Genomic DNA, 19,974 nt, shown 5'->3' with positions numbered 1-19,974 from the left:
TGACCAAACCACACACAAGCAAGCATGCACACACCCACGCAATTGTGCACAAGCGCACCTTGCAATGATGACGGAATTTTCCTAAACACACATACTGTAGCTACTATCTTTAATAGCTTTGATAGCTTTGCTATCTGATAGCTAGCAGCCATCTGCGTAACTAAATTAAATGGCTGCAGGTCTAGCCAGGTATGACTAATCACACCATGTGTAACAGGGCAGGTTAAGTGCATGTGTGCTATCTTGGTCAGGATAAGGGTCAACTTTGCCTGACCACAAAGTAAACTTAACTAAGATCACGTCAATCATTACCAGGGCAACTGGTCTACTGCAGTTTAACTTATCGTCAGTCATCAGTGCTTCTAATTTGGTCCATTAGCTTATCTAGCCTATCAGTCACACAAACAAAGACTCTGATTGGCTGAAAACAAGATCACGACGCTCAGGTTTTCCCATCCAAGCTTGATTTTCTCTGCAGCCTTCTTATGAAACCTCCTCCAGCTGGAGTCTGAAACAACAGCGTACATGATGAGCTCTTATGCATGTGGGTGTCAGCTAATTACCCAGAATGCCCTGTGGAGTGGTTCTAAACAGCTGAATGAGCGTTTTAACAACAGCTTCTGTGTAAACACACAGCAGGCTGGGAGACAGGATTAGTTGTGGTGTTGTCGTGTCTGGCCAGACTGCTATGCTGGATGTACAACACAGACACACACACACACAAACATACACAAACAAGGAAACCCACACGCTTGCTCCACTGGGTGAGGCTGAAGCGTCAGTAAGAGTGGTGGTTTACAGGAAGTGTTGGAATGCAGAGAGTTATCATGGGATAGAACTCGCTTTGTGGAACACACTGACTGAGCCACAGAAACGGGGAAAACCAAAAATAGTTATCGAAAAATGCTCACCCACACACACACGCACTCCCTCCTACCCTCCCTCCCTCCTCCATCTCCTACTCTCCTCCATCATCGACACTGTTCAGACTTCAGACAGCGTGAACATGTAGTTCCCGATACTCTATGCACCATTTTCTTAGGAGTTTCTAATTATATAGTTAAGGCTAGTTCTTTACTGAATGCCTGGGTGTGTGTGTATGTGCGTTTATAGTTTACAGCTGTTCATTCATGTCTCAACATGCTTGTGTGTGTGTGTGTGCGCGTGAATGCGTGTGATCTCTTACCTTGGCTACGAAGCACTCTGCGATGGCCACAGGGTCTGCATTACACTTCTCCAAGTCATAAAGCAGGTCCCTGAAAACAACACAGACACACACAGAAAGATACACACATCAAAGGTCAGTCAGTTAATTTGGTCCCAGGAATAAGGAATCTCTCCCACCTAATCTTTGATCTGAACAATCTATGTAGAACCTCTGGGGAAAGTGCTACCCAGGTTACAGCACACAACATACTTCCATGTATTGAAATAAGAGGTCACTTTCTTTGTGTATGTGTGTGTGCGTTCACATTTTCCTAGTTTGTAAGGTTGAACAGGGGGACTGGTGTGGCCATTGTTGCATGGCTAAAGCATGATGTCATTCTGACTTTTCTTGGACTGACTTTTGATCAGACCTCTTACTTCTTACTCTCCTTATTTCAAGGTAATTGCTTGAGTGACGTATGCTGTGTGTATACCTGTTGAAATGGTAGATTTCCTGGATGTTTCCGAATAGCGAGACTTTATCTTCGGCACTGAGGCCCAGGCGAGACTGATTACTGATGCACTCTAGGTAGTCCTGCAGAGAGAGAGAGAAGGAGAGAGAGAGAGAGAGAGAGAGAGAGAGAGAGAGAGAGAGAGAGAGAGAGGAGGGAGAGAGGGAAGGAGATCAGTGGGGGTCCACATCAAAGAAGGGAAATCCTATCAGCAGTGAGCTGAGAGGGACAGTATGGCTGGAGTCAGCTCTCCAACACACACACGCGCCTTGTTTCCACTCCAACCCTGTTGAGTGTGCCCCACCCTGGCCATCAGATCAGACTGAGTGGTGAGGTCATTCTTCTTAGGGGGAGGGATAGACTCAACCCAACATGATGGAGGGGGGGAGCTCTAAAGCTCTAGACTGAACCACTATTGTCATACAGGGGGGAGGAGGGATTTAGGGGTAAGGGGATACATAAAGGTGGATTTAGAGGTGAAAGGCTAGACTTAGGGTAGGGGTTCATAATAAAAGGAGGAGGTTTAGGACAGCAGCAGGGTTAGAATGCAGGCCTAGGGGTAGAATTTAGGGTTGTGTTTGGAGTCATGGTGGGGGCCGTGGGTCAGGGTTCAGGTGTAAGGTTTGGGTTGTTAGCTAGGGGTCAGAGAGCTGACCACTCCTGACCCACCCACTCAGCAACCAGCTGTTCACAACAACACACACACACACACACACACACACACCAGTCGCCTCTGAATTTGCTCAGAACATAGCTGAAATCTGTAAAGGCCTCCCAGCCTCCTCGGCCCCAAGCCCTCCAGGCCCTCTAGCCCCCCCACCAAGCCCTCCAGTCCCCTAGGCCCCCCAGGCTTCAGAGCCCCCCTGACCCTCCAGCCCCCTAGCTCTAAGACTCTCCCTAAAATCTAATCCCACATTCCTGATCATGTCAAACAACCTGGGATCCAGGTCAGGGGGTGTAGGTGTGTGTGTGTGTGTGGTAGGATCAGGTTTATCTGAGGGGTTTGTTTGTAGAACACTGATTAGGCCCATTAAGCACAGTGATCCCGTCAAGAAGGAGCAATCAGTGTTCAAACAAATACTATAGTAAGAAGATATACACCAACACACTGTAGGCAACTAAGATACAAAGAGCAATGTTTTCACAAACACACACACCACAGATTTGTTCAAACAAATACTATACATGGAAGGTATACTCACCCACACCCACACCCCCACACCCCCACACCCCCACACACCCACACCCCCACACCCCCACACCCACACACCCACACACCCACACACACACACACACACACTACAGGTAACTATATATAAGAGCTATGTATTCATACACACATACACACACACACACACACCCCCAATACATAGTGTATGTGAATGCAGGCCACCCCTCTGTTGCTGACAGATGGAGCACAGGTGAGCCCACAGCAGTCTGGGTAAATATTTGTGTTTGGGCCTTCACGCCTCCTTCCTCTGAAACAGGCAAAGTACTATGGGTAGAATTACAGAGGACATGGATACTAAGGTTCATGCAGGGCACATGGGAGTGCACTAAACAGAAGTTTTAATGACTGCGTTCTCTGGTGCTAAATGCGGACGCGGACGCAAAGACCCACTGAACGGAACTAGCTTCTCTAACTCTGACAGTTGCTGACAGATGGAGCAGAAACAATATTAATGGAGAAATCTCAACAAGAGAAAAAGTTATTTTTGGCAGAGGCTTAAAGAAAATACAAATATTATTAATATTTTTTATATAATTAATGGTGGTTTTTGTCTGAAGCTTGGGTGAAAGTATTTCGTGTGTGTTTGTGTGTGTGTGTGTGTATATGTGTTTCTGTGTGATCTGATAAGGGGTCTTGGGTAGTGAGGGTGGTCTTCCAGCAGCAAAAGCAAAGTTAAGGTAAGTGCCTCTCCTCTGCTCTGGCCTGTGTTTGTCTAACCTACATTAGACATCGTTATCATGGCTCTAAAGCTCTCTTCTAGATTGCTCTCCCTTTCCTGGTTGAAGGAGGGAGGGACGGAGAGGGGGAAATTGATAAAGGGAAGACATTGGCATCACAGAGGCGTAAAGAAGTAGTGTGTTTCCAAGTTGTTTCACAACCTCCTATTACGCTTAAACATCCCATCCTTAACGTCACCTTTATACCTTCTCCCTCTCTCCTCCTCCTTCTCCTCCTCCTTCTCCCCCTCCTCCTTCTCCTTCACCCCCTCCCCCTCCCCTCCTACCTTCTCTTCTTCCTGCCCCCCATTTCCTTAGTGACAACAACTCTTACAGAAGCCGCCCACACCACAAGCACACACACACACACCATACATCAAGACCCTCATCACTTCAGAACCCCTGTAGAGGAAGTGACACTGAGTAGGATATGGAGAATGAAAATTGGGCATGGATCCAAATCTACCCCTGCCCCCCCACACCCCTCCACTACCTTGTCTTGTTTTTCCCACCCCTATCCTGCTCCTTCTCCTGCTGCTGCTTCTGTTCCTTAACTTGCTCCTACTTCTATATCCTCCTAACATACCATGCTGTTATTACAGCATTACTAGTACTGTCTTCATGATCGATTGTCTCAATAATAAGTTGGTACTGTCTTGGGAACTACATTACCCAATACTCAAATACTGCATTGGCACTGTTTGAATACTGTGTTGGTACTGTGTGGCTCACCTGTACGATACTACGCAGGTCCTGGACATAGGTTCTCTCCGTGTCCAGAATCTCCTGAACCACGCGGTCTACATATCGCACCGCGGGCCCCGACCCAGAACCGCTGCTCTCCCCTCCCTCTGTGTTCACCCCCGGGTTCGACTGGGCCGTCGGGGTCAGACCACCTCCCGGCCGGCCCTGCCCTCTACCAGTCTCCATTCCTCCCTCCCTCCTCTCTTCCTCATCCCCACATTCAAGCTGGCGGGTTGGTATCAACTCCAACTGGATCGCCCCAGAATCCCGCTCGGTTGCAGGGAGACAGTGTGGCGCGGGGCTGAGGGCGGAGCGGCTGCCCAATGAGCAGTGGCTGTCCCTGGAGGAGGCGGAGGAGGAGGTGGAGCCGTAGCTGATTGGCCGCTCGGCGGCGCTGTCAGGGGCGGAGTCCATGCTGTGGGCGGAGCAGTAGCGCAGGGGGGCGTGGCGGACGTGCGGGTGGCGGAGTCGTCCCGGAGTGTCAGCGGTGCTCAGGACCGACACAGAGTCCGGAATCTCCGGCAGAGGCGGGAGGACATCCGGAAGAAAGTTAAAGTCGTCTAGAGAGAGAGAGAGAGAGAGAGAGAGAGAGAGAGAGAGAGAGAGAGAGAGAGAGAGAGAGAGAGAGAGGGATGTTATGAAGCTATAATTATCAGGAAAGAAACATATGTGCTCGTGTCTAAAGGCTTAGTTCTACTAAGTGCCAGTAAGAACATCGTGTTAGGGATGAAAGCTTGGGACTGAGACTGATCAGTGCACCACCACAGCATGCGAAGCATCTCTTAAGCTCCTTCATGTCCTCACAGTGGAGGTCTGTTCCAGCCTCCGGCTCTGAGGCCGGCCAGACCACAGGCTGACTGAGACATCGAAACGAACAAGAGCAACACTGTGGAGGCCAGCCTCCAAGATCATGTTCTAAACTCCCCAAAGCAACCCAGTAAACAAGCACACTCTCTCACACACACATGTACACACACACACAAGCAGTATGTGTAGATTAGTCATTTTCAGGATAGCTGGAGTGAGAGAAAGAGAGGAGAATAGAAAGAACCATGAGAGAAAGAGAGAGAGAAAGAGAAAGATAGACAAAAGGGAGAGGTAGTCACAGAGACAGAAGGAGGGGGGTTTAAAGACCAGATTAACGGTGTAATGATGAGAATATTCCCTCTCTGGGGCCATGAATGGAAGTCCTTTTTCTGCTGTGTGTGTGTGTGTGTGTATGTATGTATGTATGTATGTATGTGTGTGTGTGTGTGTGTGTGTGAGAGAGAGAGAGATTTTGTGTTTGTGTCAAATGACTGCGGTGGTCTTTTGGCGACAGACTGGTGCCAACACAACTGTCTGTGGAAAGATCTGTTACACACACACACAGGTCCGTTGAGGTGAAACCACACAAGCAGGGTCTCGTTCTAAACCGTTTATCAATTTTTTTCCTCTCCGTTTCTGGCGTTGAACCAGTAACTGTTCTTGGAAGAAAGACAGCTTTGATGAGAGAAAAAAAGAGAGAAGGAGAGAGAGAGCAATTAAAGAAAGAAAGAGTGCTACAAAACAGTTACAGTATGAGAGAGAGAGAGAGGGAGAGAGAGAGAGAGGGAGAGAAACGGAGAGAGCTGGGAAAGAGGTCCAGTGTTTCAGGTGGAGAGGCCAGTCCTTCTCATACAGATAAACAACACCAGGTACCGATCTGCTGTTTCAGCAACTCTGACATCCAGACCCGCTCCTGTGGCGCCCGACTCCATGACCAGCTGCCTAACCAGACCCGTGTAATCTGGTAGCTTCATGGCCACGCCCTCAAGCATGTTGAACGTGACCTCCGTTAACACGCTGAAAGAATCCTGACACATGTTCAGTCTCTTAGCTTACCTGTAGGGCCTGGAGGTACATCTCTAAGTAGGATCTCTAAGTTGGGACAGGTTGACATGTTTCTCAATTCAACAAATGAATCAGTCAGTCTTGACAGGAAATGAAGCCATACTTGTGTGTGTTTATAGGGGTAAGTGTATGTTTGTGGAGGTGTGTGTGTGTATAGGGGTGTGAGTGTGTGTGTGTGTAAGGGGGGGGATCGCTCTCAGGGATCTGAGAGCGATTCCAATGTTTACTGTTCCCAGAGTGACCTACATTATAACAATCCCCAATCAGGGAGAGAGAATAGCCAGCGACCAAAACAACTCTGACCTCTGGGGCATGGGCACAGCAGCTAGACATACACACTCACTGTACACACTCACTGTACACACTCACTGTACACACTCACTGTACACACTCACTGTACACATACAGACAAACAGGAGCTTGAGACACACACACATCAATGAAGCATGAATGAACGTACAGACGGACGTATGACATATTATTCCATGTCGTTAGCTGCAGCAAAAACACTTCCTGCATTTGTTTAGAAAGGAGGCAGAGTCTCGCTAAAGATTCAGACCATGTTACCCTCCCTCCCTCCCCCCCTGCCTGTCTGCTGCTACAATGTAATGTGCTGTGTGTGTGTGATTAAGGCTGAGTAGAAGGCTATATCAGACTGGGAGTGTGGGTGTGTAGGTATGTGTGTTTAACTTAAATGCATTTAATTTATCACCCCTCAGATAAGGCCGACGGAGCCAATGGATTTACTGGATTGGGTTTACTGGATGCCCCTCTACCCATTACAGTCATACGGTTACTCACACACTGTGAGTCAAGAAGTGCATGCACAGAGAAATCATGGCTTTCCGTTTGGTGTTTGGAGCGAAACCCAAACAAGAGATTGAAAGATTTTCAAACTTGTGTTTGCCCAGCCTCTCCTCTGCACCTACAAGCTTCTTGTTTGGGACACACCCAGCCTATTTCCTGAGCAAATAAACCTACACACACACACACACACACACACACCAATATTCATCCAAACACACACATATTTGGGGTGTGTGAGGAGTGTGTTGGAGTTGGGGTGGGCTGGGTTACCCTCAACCCAGATTAAGGACAACCTGATCTGTGTAAGTGATCTGTAATTACCACCTTGAGCCTCTGGGTTTCTACAGTTTCTCCTTTGCATATGTGTGTAAGGGAGTGAGTGAGTGTGAGTGTGTGTGTGAGTGTGTGTGTGCGCGCGCATGTGTGGGAGTGTGTGTGAAATAGGGAGAAACTGTGTGCATGTATTTAAGGATTAGAGAAGGGTATTAGTTAGGTTGTGAGCTCTACATTTCCTGCCAGAACAGGACAGAGCATAGCAAAGCACAGCAGTGAAGCAGAGCAGAGCAGGATAGACTGGGAGTCTAAGGGAGAGACTGGGTCTAGGTTTGGGGGTCTGGTCTCAGTTAACTTGCTAGCCTGTCATGTGTAGCCTTTGAAGCATGCTAACTACAGACAAGAGAAGGGCCACCTGTCTAGTATGACTGAGCAGTCCGTCTTCTCCAGCTGCTTTCCATAACGTTTGATGACTGTATACCTTCTGATCAAGCTCAGATATACAGTTAGGTCCATAAATATTTGGACATTGACACAATTTTCATCATTTTGGCTCTGTATACCACCACAATGGATTTGAAATTAAACAATCAAGATGTGCTTTAAGTGCAGACTTTCAGCTTTAATTTCAGGGTATTAACATCCAAATCAGGTGAACGGTGTAGGAATTACAATACATTTTATATGTGGCCCCCCCCTTTTTAAGGGACCAAAAGTAATTGGACAATTGGCTGCTCAGCTGTTCCATGGCCAGGTGTATGTTATTCCCTCATGGGAGTTCGTTATTTCATTGACAAGGAGCAGATAAAAGGTCTAGAGTTCATTTCAAGTATGGTATTTGTGTTTGGAATCTGTTGCTGTCAACTCTCAATATGAAGTCCAAAGAGCTGTCACCATCAGTGAAGCAAGACATCGTTAGGCTGAAAAATCAAAACAAACCTATCAGAGAGATAGCAAAAACATTAGGTGTGGCCAAATCAACTGTTTGGTACATTCTTAAAAAGAAAGAACGCACTGGTGAGCTCAGCAACACCAAAAGACCTGGAAGACCACGGAAAACAACTGTGGTGGATGACAGAAGAATTCTTTCCCTGGTGAAGAAAAACCCCTTCACAACAGTTGGCCAGATCAAGAACACTCTCCAGGAGGTAGGCGTATCTGTGTCAAAGTCAAAAATTAAGAGAAGACTTCACCAGAGTAAATACAGAGGGTTCACCACAAGATGTAAACCATTGGTGAGTCTCAAAAACAGGAAGACCAGATTAGAGTTTGCCAAAAAACATCTAAAAGAGCCTGTACAGTTCTGGAACAACATCCTATGGACAGATGAGACCAAGATCAACTTGTACCAGAATGATGGGAAGAGTATGGAGAAGGGAAGGAACTGCTCATGATCCAAAGCATACCACCTCATCAGTGAAGCATGGTGGAGGTAGTGTTATGGCGTGGGCATGTATGGCTGCCAATGGAACTGGTTCCCTTGTATTTATCAATGATGTGACTGCTGACAAAAGCAGTAGGATGAATTCTGAAGTGTTTCTGGCAATATTATCTGCTCAGATTCAGCCAAATGCTTCAGAACTCATAGGACGGCGCTTCACAGTGCAGATGGACAATGACCCGAAGCATACTGCGAAAGCAACCAAAGAGTTTTTTAAGGCAAAGAAGTGGAATGTTCTGCAATGGCCAAGTCAATCACCTGACCTAAATCCAATTGAGCATGCATTTCACTTGCTAAAGACAAAACTGAAGGGAAAATGCCCCAAGAACAAGCAGAAACTGAAGACAGTTGCAGTAGAGGCCTGGCAGAGCATCACCAGGGACGAAACCCAGCGTCTGGTGATGTCTATGGGTTCCAGACTTCAGGCTGTCATTGACTGCAAAGGATTTGCAACCAAGTATTAAAAGTGACAATTAGATTTATGATTATGTTAGTTTGTCCAATTATTTTTGGTCCCTTAAAAAGGGGGGGCCACATATAAAATGTGTTGTAATTCCTACACCGTTCACCTGATTTGGATGTAAATACCCTGAAATTAAAGCTGAAAGTCTGCACTTAAAGCACATCTTGATTGTTTCATTTCAAATCCATTGTGGTGGTATACAGAGCCAAAATGATGAAAATTGTGTCAATGTCCAAATATTTATGGACCTAACTGTAAGTCATAAGTAGATGCGTTACCTAAATAATGATGTTCACTGTTTGCACTACAGTATACTGTTGATTCATATTGTTCATTTATTTCAGTATTGTCATTTGTTTTCCAATCCAGTGTTATTGTTACTTGTGCTGCTGCAACAGTGCCATTTGCCCTCTGGGATTAATTAAGCGCTATTCTACTAGTTAACAAGCAACTGTAGCTCAAAAGTCTGCCTTTAAAAGGTCTGTGAGGAAAATCCACTTCTGTCGGAGCTACCTGGTCAGTCTAGCCTGACTTAATGACTCATATCCCTCAAGTCCACTTCAGTCACACACACACTTTATGGTGTCCTGAAGTGCACTTCATTCTGAAGTGGTCAACAAACCACTTCCTGGACCAGGTGCAAAACAGAGCACATGATCGGCTGGTTTAAACAGTGCCTCATGAAGGCTCACGGTTTTAAAACTGCTTCTTCACAACCTCTTAGTAACTGATTTATAAGTAGCCTACTCTAGAGTGCAGTACTCTATGGCCACTGTGACTGCTCTACATGTACTACACCTGGTCTAGTTATACTCTATACCTGCTCTATACCTGTTCTATGGCTGTTGTAACTACTCTACAACTGCTTAACACCTACTTTATAAGTACCAGTAACTGTTTTATAAGGTCGTTTTGCAGTATGTTACTGGAATGTCATGCCAGCTCTGTAAACCACTGGTATCTCTTCACGGGGCATAATAACCCCCAAGCCAGCTGTGTGAGACTCCAATGGGTAAACAGAAGACCCAGAGGAGAGAGACAAGTGCCGGTCTCTCTGTGATTTGAATAGAGCAGCTGCTGCAGTGTCTCTCTTTTTCTCTTTCTCCCCCCCCCACCCCACCCCTCTCTCTCTTTCTCTCTCTCCTCCTCCCTCTCTTCTGGATCACAATACAGCCTACAGAGTCAGATTTCATCCATCAGATCTCACAGCACACAAAGGCTCTATCACTACTCCCCCCCCACCCCCAGCCTAGACACACACACGTGGCCCGCCAAAATACAACTCGTACAAAGAGCTCCAAAATTAAATGGTTCAACCATCAGATGAGGATAGTTCAGAGGGATGAAGAGAGGACCAGACTTCAAGCGAAGGTGTGTGTGTGTGGGGGGGGGGGGACGGAAAGGAAATGATGAGAGAGAGAGATAGACAGAGAGAAAGGGAGAGAGAGAGGAGAGAAAAAGAGAGTGAGTGAGCAAGTGAGAAAATTAGACAAAGAGAGGAAGGGGGTTGCCCTTACTCTAAAGCTCATTCTGAGCCCTGCTACTGAGAGTTTCTCTCAAACATGACATCATCTGATTCAGCTCTGGACAATAGACGGCTCTGTGAGCTAGGCCTCTCTCTATCCCTCCCTCTTTCCTCTTCTTCCTCACTTTCTTCCTCTCTTCCCCCCTTCTTAAATATTCTCCCTTTTTTCCCCACTTACCAGAGCATTCCGGAGTGATGGGACACATCCAAATGTGACCAAGAACGAAAATTAATCAGCTATCACAAATCAACCAATAAAAGTACTGATGCTAAGGAAGACGAACACATATCGTCTTAAAAGCCTGCTTTACGTTGAACTAACATGTCATCCTGCATACAGAACACAACAGAGCTTCCGTTTCTACATCACTTCCCAATGTTTTCTCACGTGAGCAGGTGTCTGATGAATGTCATGGCTACCGTCCATCCCTCTGTGCTGTCCTAGAAGTACTTATATGTTATGTTATGCCAGGTTTCTTGCGTTGTCTTGTCCCAAGAATTTCTGTGCCAAGTCTGACCTTGTGTTGTTCTGTGCACCTGACAATTAAAAAAAAACTTGAAAACTTGAATTCCATCAAGCTCGTTTACTTCTGAGATGGTCAACATTTTAAAAACAACTTGGTGTGTTTGTGGGTTACTAGGGGTTACTAGGGGTTACTGCACATCTTTACTTCCGCCGTGGCAACAGCACGGCAACAGCGTCAAACATGATTGAATCAGATAGAGATCAGACCGCCGAGAGAGAGACAGAGACAAACAAAGACATAAAGAGGATAGAGAGAGATGAGAGAGACCGAAAGAGCACAACAGAGAAATGCATATTTGATCCAGTTGATGTTGACAACACTGTAAAGAGTATTTCTTTCAAAGCCTGGGTGTAATCTTCCTGCTCTTGATGAACTCAGGAAAAGAGTGAGAGGTGACAGGTGTGCGAGACAGAGCTCAAACCACATGTCCTCGTACAGTCTCTCTCCGCCTGATAGCTCCAAGAGAATATCACGCCTGAGTTTCTAAGACCTTAGACAGTGCCTCAAGATTTCCCACTACAGCCCAGTGTCTGAGGAGAAGGAGGACACCTCAGAGCAAAGATCACCAGACGAACAAAGAACTGCATGGACCATGCGTGACTGAGCAGATGTTGAGAGAGAAACACACACACACACACACACACAGAGAGACAGAGACAGAGACAGAGACAGAGACAGAGACAGAGACAGAGACAGAGACAGAGACAGAGACAGAGAGAGAGAGAGAGAGAGAGAGAGAGAGAGAGAGAGAGAGAGAGAGAGAGAGAGAGAGAGAGAGAGAGAGAGACAGAGACAGAGACAGAGACAGAGACAGAGACAGAGACAGAGAAGAGAGAGAGAGAGAGAGAGAGAGAGAGAGAGAGAGAGAGAGAGAGAGAGAGAGAGAGAGAGAGAGAGAGAGAGAGAGAGAGAGAGAGAGAGAGGACTATACACTACACACATGTTATAGAGAGAGAGAGAGAGAGAAGCATTCCATAGTTAATGCTTTGGCTCAGCATAAGCTACACACGCTGTAACAATCGCATGATAGTGTTTCAATGTGAGGACATGACGACCGGCCTGTCCAGAGGAGACCTGAGATGCTCTCTGGGCCTCTTTGGCTCTGGTACTGGTTCTGAACTGGCTAGTTCTGGGGCAGAAAACAGGTCAACTCATTATCTCTATTGCAGAAAAGCAGCACACAGTGAACTTCATAAGCGAAGATACACACACAAGAGAATCTCACAGCGATCGCCTTAACACAGAGATTTACACCTCCCAGAAGTGATCTGGCCACTCAGAGGTGTGTGTTTCCCATGGTGTTAGTAGAGTGTGTTTAGCACAGAGAGGGGGAGGGTTAAGGAAAGAGTGGTGAGAGAGAGCAGAGGATGATCTACAGGAGTTGGGTACTGTGGGAAAAATAACCCCCACACACTCACGCCCCTATTTTCGGACACACACACACACCCCAGAAACACCCAGCGACCTCTGGCCCCCACCTCTTAAACCCCCACCCCCCCTCCTTCACCACTCCTCCTCCTCTCCCTCCCAGAGTGACACACTGGCCTCATTCTCAGACTGATACGGGTTTGAGCCACTCCACTCACGGCCACACCTGAGCTGGTCTTGTGTCTGCTCGCCATCACTCCTCCCTCTCCTAAACCACCCTGTCTCAGCATTCCTATTTTCTATCATTCTCCTTCTTCTGTGCTCTGCAGTGGTTAGGAAATTCATCCTAAACCAAAGAGCCTCCATTCTGTCTATCCTATCCCCCTAACCCCCCCCCCCCTCCTCCTCTCCCACCTCTCCATGGGGGCAGATGTCCCAGGGCTGGCCCAGGATACAAACGCAGGCTGGTATTGTCCATAGTGCCTCTAAACAGTAATTATACACCCGCAACTTCACCATGCCCCATTCTCCTTCACTTCTCTATGCCCCCACCCCCCATCTCCCCGATGCCCCCCCTTCTCTCCCCGAGGCCCCAATGTGGGTCACAGGCTGCAGGATGGCATCTCAGCACTCACCAAGCAGCACTCCATCAAACAGACAGCCAGTGAGAGGAAACCGACGCGCACACACATACTACTGACACTAACAGATGAGCAATTAGAGAAGTTGAGTTGGTAACTAGAACTTAAAATTCCACTTCCTCAGAGAAAGTAAATGCATCCATTTGATAATGAAACAGAGGAGTCAATGTACTGTGTATAAACGTAACATTAAATGTTAGTCATTTCATGGCAGATGCCATTATCCCAAGCAATGTATGAAGAAATACAGGTTGTTCAATTACTATTTGAATCACGAACATTTTATTTTTTACAAAGACAGAATTCAAAAATACGGCAATCAATGCAGAAAAAATGCACCATAAGTGCACAAGCTGGAATTGAAGCAACAACTCAAGCTGTGAGAAAACAAACAGGCCCCAACTATGACGCTGAGGACCCACAATAGAAACACACACACACTGCACTACAGGGAAGGCTTTACAAAAACACACACACCTCTGACACACACACACACACAAAACATGCATGCACAAAAGCTCTAAGTCATTCATTTGTGTTAACCAAGTAGGCTTACTCCGGTAAACAGAGTAACCTGAGGTGATCTTCTACCCCGGCCAGACACAGCCATGCCCAGACCCACAGGCAACCAGTGTACAAACTGAAACTGAGTAATCATCAGTCCAACACATGACCAGGTCCAGCCATCCTCTTAGAGATACTAAGAGAAAACAAGACATCCTTGAATATAATAGTTCCAGTTGCCAAATATGAATGATTGACAAAACTGTACTGCAATGCTGCACCCTTGTTAATCAGACTTGTTAATCAAACTTCATAAACTCTCTCCAGAAGTGTAGCATGATTCAACCAGACCAAACCTTCATAAAGAGACAGAGAACTGAATAGAAATCCCTCATATCAACTACACTGGTCCAAACAGCCTCCTAAACAGAAACAAATCATACCTGTTCAGATTACAGCTGACAGACAGAGATTAAACCTACAGTACAGACATTTGTGACCAGTTTACCTGTAGGCATTGTGACTTGGCAGTCCTTCACACGGAATCAGCCAGTGACTTCAGGGCCCCCAAACCAGGAGACCGGAGACAGAGAGGGTTTTTCTAAAACAACCGGAGTCCAGGACAAGATGACATGTCCACCAGGAGAAGGATATTCCCGAGGGCTGGTATTCCAAAAGCTGAAGTATTCCCAACAAAACCTCCTCACATTTTCTCTGTCCTATGCAAGCCCTCCTCCAGGCATACGCTTCTGCTCGTCTCCCGACCAACACACACGCCGTAAGTCGCTCCTACACACACACACTCTCTGTAGATCCTTCCTACTCAATAACGCACGCGCTTGTGTTCCTGGGGCAGCTGGTAGAACTGACCCCTACTTTCATGCTCTCCTTTCTCTCTATGCCTTGCTCTCTCAGTCTGTCTGTCTGTCTGTCTTGCTGGCTTGCTGGCTTGCTGGGAGTAAGTCTTTTTCTTTCACTAAGCTCTCTGTCTCTCTGTCACTCAGACTGGCCCCCCTTCTCTGTCTCTCCCTCCCTCTTTCTAACACTATTTCTCTCTCTCTCTCTAAAACTGTGTGTGTCAGAGGGAATGGCCTCTGCTCTCTCCCTCCTGGGCATTCCCCTCCCCCTGGCTCCTCCCCTCTCTCTCCCACAGCAAATTACAAGGAGCTGAGAGTTCCAAAGTCTCTCTCTCTTTCTTTCTCTCTTTCTCATTTCTCCTTTTATCTTCCTCCTCATTTATGTGTCCTTCCAAACCTCCCTGGAACTCTGAAGTCTGCCCACACGTGTGCAAAGAGACACACTGCATGTTTGCATGTGTGTGTGTGTGTGTGTGCATGCGTCTGTCTGACGGTGTACATTTGTCTGCATGCACTCACACTGTGCAAGAGCACAGCAGGCACTGAACCACTGCTGTTAGTGCATAGCTTTAGAGAACATACACACACACACACAGTATAGTGGGAGGGTTACCCAGGATCAATAGCTGGGAGCCGACTCAAACAAAAGGCCACCTCCACCCCTAGTCCCCCACCACCACCACCACCAGTGTCTATTGTGTCAAGCTCCTTTCCAGGCCAGAGAAAGGTTGGGTAACGGGACAAGTGTGTTAGAGATAGAGAGGGAGAAAGAGAGAGACAGTTTGCTAGTTGCTCACCTCCACAGAAGAAAAACTTGAGTTCCATTGGGTTGTCCCCCAATTTATTGATCATTCAATAATAATAATAATAATCTCCCTAATCGTCCAGTAAATGCACACACAGACATACCCTGGTAACTATTTATTAGTGACCCCTTCACTGGTCAGCACGCCAAACATACACACACACACGCAGTCCAGAGCAGACTGTTCCAGCAGCCTGGCCCTTTGAGGACTGAGGGTCCAGCGACCCATGAAGACCCCCTGGCCTCCACCTTAACCCCAAACACTGCCCCTGCTTACACACACACACACACCCCTTCCACCTTAACCCCAAACACTGCCCCTGCTTACACACACACAAAAACACACACACCCCCCTTCCACCTTAACCCCAAACACTGCCCCTGCTTACACACACACACACACCTCCACCTTAACCCCAAACACTGCCCCCTGCTTACACACACACACACCTCCACCTTAACCCCAAACACTGCCCCTGCTTACACACACACACACCTCCACCTTAACCCCAAACACTGCCCCTGCTTACACACACACACACACACACACACACACCCTTCCACCTTAACCCCAAACACTGCCCCTGCTTACACACACACACACCTCCACCTTAACCCCAAACACTGCCCCTGCTTACACACACAAACACACAAAAACACACACACACCCCTTCCACCTTAACCCCAAACACTGTCCCCGCTTACACACACACACACCTCCACCTTAACCCCAAACATGCCCCCCCTCCATCACACACACATCCCCCTCCACTCACTCCTACTACCCCCCACCCCTCATCTCATAATGAGCCCCCCTTGTTAAGCAACTACCCTCCCCCTAATCCCAACCCCAACTCTGCTCTGATACATAATGTATTCCCTTGATCTCTCTCTCTCACACACAGTTATAAGTAATTTCCTTGAAAAATGTGGGCTCCTCTTAATGACCACTACATCCCTTTCCCTTGCTTTCCCATTTCATTCTTTCATTCGGTGGACGGAAGTGAAAATAGGGCTTCGATCCACCTCAAGGCTAGCAAAATGCTGGAAGAGGGAAATAAGATGCTAAGCACCTCTAACAACACACACACACACACAACACAGGCACAGTGTGAGAGACTTGAGGGTCCTGTGGGGTTGCTAGGATGATCGGGCCACTGGGCTGTGGTCTCTATGGTAACAATCCGGTGCTCACCCCAAAGTTAGAGGAGAAGGGGAGGGAAAGAAAGAGAGAAAATGAAAGAGAAATGGAGAGAGAGGTAGAGAGAGTCTGTCAATAAAGTCCCCTCCTTGTAGAGTTCAGGCAGAGCAAACAGTGTACCCATCTCCCCTCCTTTAACAGACACGCTCACTCACTTTGAGCGGTTTTCACACATCATAAAGTGCAACTCAATAAGTACAGCCTCTTGAAAACATTTGGAGAACGTTAGTGTGTTAGTGTGCGCATTTGTAAGTGTATATAAGTGTGTGTGATTATATACACGAGTGTGTGTGAGTGTGTCAATGTATGTGTCAAAAAGCTCTCTCCTCTGTGCTTGAGCATATGTCCCTAAACCAGGAGGCAACAGAGAGGCTGTTGATTTGGAGCTTGTTATTACAGTGGGCACACAGTTTGGATGTGTGTTTGTGTGCGTGTGTTTGTGTGTTTGTGTGTGTCGCTGACCAAATCGCTCCCTCAGACACACTGACAGCTCCCTCGTTTTCCCAGCTGTGACGATCACAATGAGAGTGGAGTGTTTCCACGGCAACCTCGTTTGGGGGTGGGACAGGGTGGGGAAACGGAGGGCGAATCCTTTAATGTTTCCAACAGACAAATAACGGGGGGAGGTAATGTATTTACAGTGCCCCCCCCCCCCCCCCCCCTCAGTGAACCTGCTATGATCTGTCAGCCGTTAAATGGATCACCAGTAGATCTACTGCTCCAACTCACTCTGGAAAACAACTGGTCCACATTCCTCAGGCACTACAAGCATCAACAAATGACACATTACAGCCTAGTTTAGCCATTGTTCCTCATACAGTAAACACCTAACCACACAGTCAAATCATTTCCATGTTCACACTTACAGAGACCAGAATTGAGAGTTGAAATCAGAGCTTGCTATTAGATTCTTCTCTGTTAAGCCTTGGAAGGTATTCTGTACCATAGATCAAATAAACCTAACCCATACAGGCCTGCCAGCCACCTGGAGCATCAGACCAGGTCAATCTATTTACTAACACACAGGCCATGTTCCATAAGACATGTTCCATATCCAGGTCAGCCACCATTTTCACATAAAACCTGGGGTGTACTTAATTAGTATCGGATCAGAATAGTGACTGCAACATCAATTACTTATCTTTAATTGATCTGTGTATTTGGCTCTGGGCTCCCGCTGTTCTGGGAGCTGAGAATCTATCAGCAGTCAGACCAGCTTCAGGAATGTTGGGAGTTCGGACCGCCAGAATTCTGTCGCCGTAATTAAGGCTTACATAAGAGCAGGGATCCCTGGGAAAGGTCTGGAGACAGGACAACGAGGACGGGCTCACTCCAGACTAAACAACAACAACAACATGGAATCTATGAACTGAAACAGCCAACTACATCACTGTCAACAGTTGTTTACAACTCTGTGGCCATGGCAAACAAGGTGCATTTGGTATTCCTGTCAGACACACCAGCTTAATGGACCCTGAAAATTACAACAAAGATGGGGGGGTAAGAGAAAAGAAAGGCGGGGGAGAGAGAGAGAGAGAGAGAGAGAGAGAGAGAGAGAGAGAGAGAGAGAGAGAGAGAGAGAGAGAGAGAGAGAGAGAGAGAGAGAGAGAGAGAGAGAGAGAGAGAGAGAGAGAGAGAGAGAGAGAGAGAGAGAGAGAGAGAGAGAGAGAGAGAGAGAGAGAGAGAGAGAGAGAGAGAGAGGATCAGTTTTGGACGAATGAGAGGAGGCTGGGATGACTACATTTGTGTTTACAGGACGGGGGTGTGTGTGTGTGTGTGTGTGTGTGTGGTGGGGGAACTTTCGAAGGAAGTTGTGTTTGGCCTCAGATTAAAATGCAGGACGAGGGTTCAGCAGGAACAAAGAGGGAGGAGGCAGGGGGAGGTCTTCCACCTCTACTCCTACAAACACACACAACAGGACGAGAGGATCCCTCCAAACACTTCATTGTGAAAGTCACTTGGCAACCTACATTAATGCTTATAAAACTAGTGACCAGTGGCCAAGCACAGTATGTAAACAATAACACCATGTTCTCTTATTACGTAACAGATCCAACCAACCACAGATATTCATAATCCAGTTACTAACCACCCCAGCGCGTTGTCTCTGACTCTTTTCCTCGCTTCTTCTTCTTGCCTCTCCCTCTTTCCCTCTCTCCCTCTCTCCCTCTCTCCCTCTCTCACTCTCTCACTCTCTTTCTCCGTGACGCAGTTAGCTGGGTGCTCCAGTTAGCTTTTTCACAATAGGGACAGGACACACACTCATCCACCCACACACCCACAGCCACATTAACACACATGTACACACACCTGGTATTTAGAGGTGAGTTCGTGTCTGAGATCCTGGTGTCAGAGATTGTAATATAGATAACATCAACCTCAATACTAAGTCCTAAATCTGCATCAGCAAAACACCCTAACTCCTCAACACTCCATTCCCTACTAACTCCCACACGTTTTTTTTTTTTTTTGTGAAGCAAAATTAAACTCATCGCTTTACACTTTAAACTAAACACCATCTATGCATTTCAGCAGAAACACAGGTAGCAGTTTGAAAGCCGAAAGCCTATATTTTCTCTACGTCATTTCTACAGGAAACAACTAGAAACACAATTAAAACTAAAGTACAGTGTACTATACATTGTCCCACATACACACACAATGTTACTTTTAATGTAACTGATGCCTGTGCGTGACCTTGCACAGAGAGGCTGGCAGAGATAGTCTACTACCTGGACAGAGAAGAGGGCCAAGGTGGCCATTAGCTTCACGCTAAATTGACCCCCTGGCAGAGTAATAATGTGGTTGGTGGAGCACAGCAGGAACAGCCACTATGGTTATATGTTCATATGAAAATCTGGGAGTTCCACATAGTACAAACCCACACAACACAGTCTGGACATTACCGTGTTGGGAAAGAGGGTTAGGAAGTTGAAGTAGTGTCAGTAGAATTGTTTCTTTACCCACACAACACAGTCTGGACATTACCGTGTTGGGAAAGAGGGTTAGGAAGTTGAAGTAGTGTCAGTAGAATTGTTTCTTTACTGCAGGCACCAATTCAGAATACTGAAGCTGAAAAATCGTATTGTTCATATCCATAGTTGCTGTTCACATCTATAGTATGCTGTATAAGTCCATCCCCGTTTTCAGACACAATCTGAAAGATACTGGATCTGGATGTTTCACTTTCACTTCACTTTTTAAGACTTAAAACGACATATACAAAGACAAAAGTTCTCTCTCACCTTGGAGACCATTCCCGCGCCTAGCAGTCTCTCCAACGCTGATATCCTAGAATCCTCTCAGTGGTTATTTCCATCCCCAGAAACATTAAAAAGTTC

At 46.8% G+C, this 19,974-nt stretch overlaps 1 protein-coding gene across 3 annotated transcripts in view; it reads right to left on the bottom strand.

Moving 5' to 3' along the window:
- LOC134024531 (pleckstrin homology domain-containing family G member 1) overlaps positions 1–19,974 on the bottom strand; it is a 45,057-nt gene that overhangs the window by 13,623 nt on the left and 11,460 nt on the right. The window contains exons 1-4 of one of the 3 annotated variants that reach the window (XM_062467012.1): positions 19,879–19,974; positions 4,338–4,909; positions 1,641–1,741; positions 1,187–1,256 (exon numbers count right to left, since the gene is read on the bottom strand). In XM_062467012.1, the coding sequence (XP_062322996.1) occupies positions 1,187–1,256; positions 1,641–1,741; positions 4,338–4,763 (597 nt within the window). In that variant the 5' untranslated portion in view covers positions 4,764–4,909; positions 19,879–19,974. Of the gene's footprint in view, positions 1–1,186; positions 1,257–1,640; positions 1,742–4,337; positions 4,910–14,278; positions 14,793–19,878 lie in introns of those variants that run through there. The other 2 variants (XM_062467010.1, XM_062467009.1) reach the window with 2 other exon arrangements.

Source organism: Osmerus eperlanus, chromosome 8 (assembly GCF_963692335.1).
Source record: "Osmerus eperlanus chromosome 8, fOsmEpe2.1, whole genome shotgun sequence".
Taxonomy (NCBI): domain Eukaryota; kingdom Metazoa; phylum Chordata; class Actinopteri; order Osmeriformes; family Osmeridae; genus Osmerus; species Osmerus eperlanus.
Note: the sequence above shows the minus strand (reverse complement) of the source record. Positions and strands in the feature narration are given on the sequence as shown.